Source organism: Bombina bombina, chromosome 1 (genome assembly GCF_027579735.1).
Source record: "Bombina bombina isolate aBomBom1 chromosome 1, aBomBom1.pri, whole genome shotgun sequence".
Taxonomy (NCBI): domain Eukaryota; kingdom Metazoa; phylum Chordata; class Amphibia; order Anura; family Bombinatoridae; genus Bombina; species Bombina bombina.
Window position 1 is genome coordinate 54,218,799 of NC_069499.1, and position 6,207 is coordinate 54,225,005.

At 35.1% G+C, this 6,207-nt stretch overlaps 1 protein-coding gene across 1 annotated transcript in view; it reads right to left on the bottom strand.

The window, feature by feature from the left end:
* The window catches only part of NRXN3 (neurexin 3), a 1,194,892-nt gene that overhangs the window by 872,432 nt on the left and 316,253 nt on the right, over positions 1–6,207 (bottom strand). Inside the window, exon 4 of the mRNA XM_053697352.1 lies at positions 5,630–6,068. Coding sequence (XP_053553327.1) covers positions 5,630–6,068 — 439 coding nt within the window. The remainder of the gene's footprint in view (positions 1–5,629; positions 6,069–6,207) is intronic.

The window sequence follows — 6,207 nt, forward strand, 5'->3', positions numbered from 1 at the left end:
AGTCTCTGAATAAAGCTTACCCTTCCCTCATGGGGATCTTATCAGTCCTTTTCTAGCATTATCACAGTCTTGTCTAGAAATAAATGGCTGAACAAACATACCTTATTGCAGCTTAATCTGCAAACCGTTCCCCCCAACTGAAGTTTTCTTGTACTCCTCAGTCCTGTGTGGGAACAGCAGTGGATTTTAGTTACAACATGCTAAAATCATTTTCCTCTCTGCAGAAATCTTCATCCCTTTTCTGCTGGAGAGTAAATAGTACAAACCGGTACCATTTAAAAATAACAAACTTTTGCTTGTAGAACAAAAACTACAAATCTAACACCACATTCACTTTACCCTTCCGAGAGAGACCCTATTGCTTAGAGCCGGCAAAGAGAATGACTGGGGGTGGAGCTAGAGGGGGAGCTATATGGACAGATCTGCTGTGTGCTCTCTTTGCTACTTCCTGTTAGGAAGGAGAATATCCCACAAGTAAAGGATGAATCCGTGGACTGGATACACCTTACAAGAGAAAAGGCAGACAAAGAGTTTTAACATAGAGATACATACATATACATGTCTAAATATGTGTGTATATATATATATATATATATAAATATGCATATATTTATATATAATATGCATATACTGTATGTGTGTACATATGGATTTGTGGATTAATAGGTATATTTATGTGTTTATAGACATATATACACATATAAACACATAAATACAAACGTACACACATATATAGACATAAATATAAGTACACTGGAGCCCTTTGCAGTAAAGTAAATGAAAACCTAAAAAATCATATTTATGCAATATTCACATTTAAAGTGTTTTACTGTATTGATACAGGTATGTATATATAGTGTACAAAAATACCATCAGCTATATTTAGATATATGTACTTATGAATAAATAGAACATACAGTATTCTGCTTAATAATTCATAATTTCAGGTCCGTCCAATCAATGCAGTACATAATGAAATGACAATGCAATAGCACTTACTCTGAAATTAAAATAAGCAGTAGATATTTTTTTCTCCCATTTTCCGGCCCCCTGCATCATGTGACAGATATTGGCCAAACGTGTAGTATATGCACATGCACATGCTCAGTAGGATCTTTTCCCCCAGAAAGTGTGAATATAAAAAGACTGTGCACAATTGGATAATGCAAGTAAATTTAGTGTCTTGTAGGCTCTATCTGAATTATAAAAGTTTATTTTGACTTAAAGGGACATGACACCCACATTTTTTCTTTCATGATTTAGAAAGAGAATGCAATGTTAAACATCTTTCTAATTTACTTATGTTATCTAATTTGTTTTATTCTCTTGATATTCTTTGCTGAAAAGCATATCTAGATATGACAGTAGCTGCTGATTGGTTGCTCACCATGTGCATTGCTTTTTCTTCAACTAAGGATATCTAAAAAATGAAGCAAAATAAATAATAGAAGTAAATTATAATGTTGTTTAAATTTCTATTCTGTCTCTGAATCATGAAAGAAAGATTTTGGGTTTAGTGGCCCTTTAAAGTGAAGGTCAATTTCGATGAATTAGTGCCCGGTTTTTAATAATCCTAAAAAAACAAGGGCACTTTAATTCATCAAAATTGATATTTTACTAGTTTTCTTCAAAAATGTACCTTTTAATCCTGATAGCCGCTCCAGCGATACCCCCGGCCGTCGGAAGCCTCTGCAGACGTCAGAAATGACAAATCCGGCTTCCTCCAATTACTCCTTTCCCCCACTGGAGGAATCTTGGCCTGATGCAACGCTGTGATTGGAGGAAGCCGGATTCGTCATTTTGGACCAGCGAAGAGGGCTTGCGACAGGAAGCGCTGCAGCGGCTGTCAGGATTAAAAGGTAAGTTTTTGAAGAAAACGAGTGAAATCTCAATTTTGATGAATTAAAGTGCCCTTGTTTTTAATAGGATTATTAAAAACCGGGCTCTAATTCATCGAAATGGACTTTCACTTTAAGTGTCCCTTTATTGAGAACAATTGGAAATTAACATTTTATTACTTATCTCTCCTAACTTCCACTAGGAGTGTAATTTCTTCTGCTGGCTAAGTTTACACAGCTTTCTTAAAGCCTATACTTAAAGGGACAGTATACACTCATTTTCATATAACTGCATATAATAGACACTACTATAAAGAACAAGATGCCCAGATACTGATATAAAAATCCTGTATAAAACGGTTTAAAGACTTACTTAGAAACTCTCAGTTTAACTCTATTGAAAAGTTATCTAGAAAGCCCACTGCAAGTGGGAAATAAGACACTCCCCCTTCTTTTGCATATGAAAAGACCTTTTACACAAACAGAAGCAAGCTGGAGAAGGTAGCTGACGGTATTCACATAAAACTTTGGGGCTTGGTTAGGAGTCTGAAAATCAGAGCAATGTTCTTTAAAAATAAGCAAAACTATACATTTTTTTAAAAATCAAACTTTATGGGCGATATAAATAGATAATCTACAAAACATATATGCAAAGAAAAAATGAGTTTATAATGTCCCTTTAAGTATAGAAACATTCAGTATAGTTAGGGATACCACAGACAAAATCAACTATTTCAAATACCAATATAAAAGTAAAGTCGCTACTTGTAAACAAGTTAAAACACTCCAGCAGGTAAAATCTATCATTGGGAACAAATTAAGTGGAAGAACAACTTAGGGTAAACTGTCCCTTTAAGTGTAAGCTTAATTTGTTAGTAGGACTCTTCCCAGCCATTTCTGAAGTCCCACAGTGTTTGTCTTGGACCTCTAAAGGAAGTTTATTCCATGGACCATTCACTCTTTCTGTGAAAAAGCTTCTGCAAATTACTCTTGAACCTACTATCCTTCAACATGAGAACATGACCCCTTGTTCTGGCGTTGCTCTTTTTGTGAAAACTACTTAAAGTCTCATCTTTATTAAAGGGACATAAAAGTGTGATAAGAAAATGCTCTGATGTGTTAGACCATTTTATCATAGCAATGCTGCTTGCATTTAACTTTGTGTTTAACCCTGCAACTATGAATTACTATTTTTAATAGCATAGCACAGAACAACACGATAAAGCCCATTAATTGTGCATCATTGGCTTAAAGGGACAGTCAAGTCCAAAAAAAACTTTCATGATTCAGATAGGGCATGTAATTTTAAACAACTTTCCAATTTATTTTTATCACCAATTTTCTTAGTTGAAAGCTAAACCTAGGAGGTTCATATGCTAATTTCTTAGACCTTGAAGGCCGCCTCTAATCTAAATGCATTTTGATAGTTTTTCACCACTAGAGGGCATTAGTTCATGTGTTTCATATAGATAACATTGAGCTCATGCACGTGAATTTACCATGGAGACAGCTCTGATCGGCTAAAATGCAAGTCTGTCAAAAGAATTGAAATAAGGGGGCAGTCTGCTGAGGCTTAGATACAAGGTAATTACAGAGGTAAAACGTGTGTGTATTAATATAACTGTGTTGGTTATGCAAAACTGGGGAATTAGGGCCAGTCAACATATTAGATTTGCATAATCAACAAATGCAAGATAACAAGACAATGCAATAGCACTTAGTCTGAACTTCAAATGAGTAGTAGATTTTTTTATAACAAATTTCAAAGTTATGTATATTTCCACTCCCTTTGTACCATGTGATAGCAATCAGCCAATAACAAATGCATATACGTATAGTCTGTGAATTCTTGCACATGCTCAGTAGGATCTGGTGACTCAAAAATTGTAAATATAAAAGACTGTGCACATTGTTTTTAATGAAAGTAAATTGGAAAGTTGTTTAAAATGACATGCTGTATCGGAATCATGAAAATTTAATTTAACCTGAGTGTCTTTTTAAGGGATTATCTATCTTTTAAAACAACAAAAATTCTGGTGTTGACTGTCCCTTTAACGCTCGATCGATTTCCAACATAAATTGTACAGTTTGACCTAACAGATCTCTATTATGTGAGGGACGTAGCGCACCCACCCTATCCAACATGCAGATGTTAGTGCGTGCTAGAGTATTGCTCGAGTGATCCCCGCAAGGGGTTAAACACATAGTAGAAGTGCTGCTAATGACCAGTATTTCTGTACGAGTCCCGAGCCGCACTTTCTGCCATGTGTATAGCTGTTTTGCAGGGTTAAACACACAGTAGTGTAGGGTCGTTTGTCTTAAAATTATATGCCCTAACGAATTAGATCATGTCATATTCAACTATCATGGCCTTTTAATACGTAATATAAGCACAAAAATAGAATATTGATTGCGCTTGAGCAATGTTACAAACACTATTGCACTAATATTTTTGTGCTCCACTGGTAATCTACACCAAACGTGGTCTAATTCAGTTGGTTGTTTATGACCTTGTCTCGTTAGCATCTGATTAACACCATTAAATCACCTGTTTGTGTAGGTTCATCATATAAATCATTTCAGTGGTTTTACTCATTTAAATGATAGCTCTTCTAATAAAAATAGAAAAAAACACCCAAGCTGGAATATAATTTTTTTTAAATGGAAAATCCATCCATATTGGAAAAGGGACTACATACTTAAAGGGATACTAAACTCAAACATGTTCTTTTGTGATTCAGACAGAGCATACCATATTTACAGTTTATTTCTATTATCAAAATTGCTTTGTTCCCATGGTATCCTTTGTTAAAGAGATACCTAGATAGGCATCTGGAGCACTAGAGCGGCCCTCTAGTGCTCTTGCATATGGATAACATTCTTTCAAAACTGCTGTCATATAGTGCTCCAAACAAGTGTATGCTCCTGAGCTTACATCCCTGCTTATCAACAAAAGATAACAAGAGAACAAATCAAATTTTGTAATCTAAGTAAATTAGAAAGGTGTTTAAAATTGTATGCTCGATATGAATCATGAAAGAAAAAAAATTGGGTTTCATGCTCCTTTAAATACAGTAATTTAGTGAAAATGGTGGGAACTGATTCTCATGTTTACTTCCACCTATGATAATGCTGACATCAACTTCACATTATAATATTGTTTTAGTTGAAGAACAGACAAACAGTTTCTATTATACTGCAATTACAGATAAATAGAAGCAAAAAAATTAAACATTAATAACTCAGGAAAAAAAAATAATTGTATGCTCTAATTTACTCCTATTATCATATTTGCCTCTTGCAATAGGTATCCTTTGCTGAAACATATCTCCTTTCAAAGAGAGCATACCGAGGTAGGCTTAGGAGCATGCCTGTCTGTTTTGAATACTAAATGGGAACAGTATTTTTTTGTTTTGTTATAAAATATAGGAGACATACACACTAATGAACCTACCTCAGTATGCTCTCATTCAAAGTGTCAACAAGAAGGAGCAAAAGAAAGGGGTAACGTAGTAATAAAAGTGTATGCTCTGCCTGACTCATGGAAGTTAGGTTTTTACTTCATCTATCTAACTCTGAATAAATTCTGAAATACTTATAGATTATGTATTGCTGTGAAACTGAGCTCTGACAAACGTGCTGTACTCAATAAAATCTTTGGAATCTTAGTCTGGACTAGGCCGTAGTTAACACAACTGTCTATACAATTACTGTATACTGAAGTCTCTGTTGCAAGAAACATGTAAGAAATGAGTGTTCATTATGTTTCTTTAAACACAGAGAAAACATACCTGATCTTCCATCCCTCTGGATGTCCACATGACACCATTCTCCATCATTAGCCTTCTTGCTGGTAGCTTTAACCTTTATGGTTCCTGAGCCCATATCCAAAAGAAGGTACAAATTGCCATCAAGAAGCTCAACTGCAAAAAAGTCCACTTTGGTATTCTTTTGGCTTCTAATATCTTTTCGGTCTTGAGGTTTTCCATGTGTAAAAAGTATGAGGCCATTAGGCTCTGTAGTGCGAAAGTCAAAGGAGATGGAGCCCATACGTTTGGTGTTCCACTTGGGAAGGCTGATATAAGCCTCAGGGCTCTCAAAACTAATAGGGTCCAGAGTAGCTACATTCTCACATTTAAAAACTACATCTCCATAAATTTTCATCTTTGTATCTCCAATTCGAGCCAAGCGAGAAAGCTCTAGGCGAATATCATTGTTCTTATATACAACCTGCAGAGTGAAAGATCACATAATGAGAGCCTAGATGTGTTATGGGTTATTACACCTTTCAGCTAATTCACTGGCTGTACAGAAGTGGACATGACAAGACTATATATATCCTATGTAGATATTTTTTATGTGAATTGAG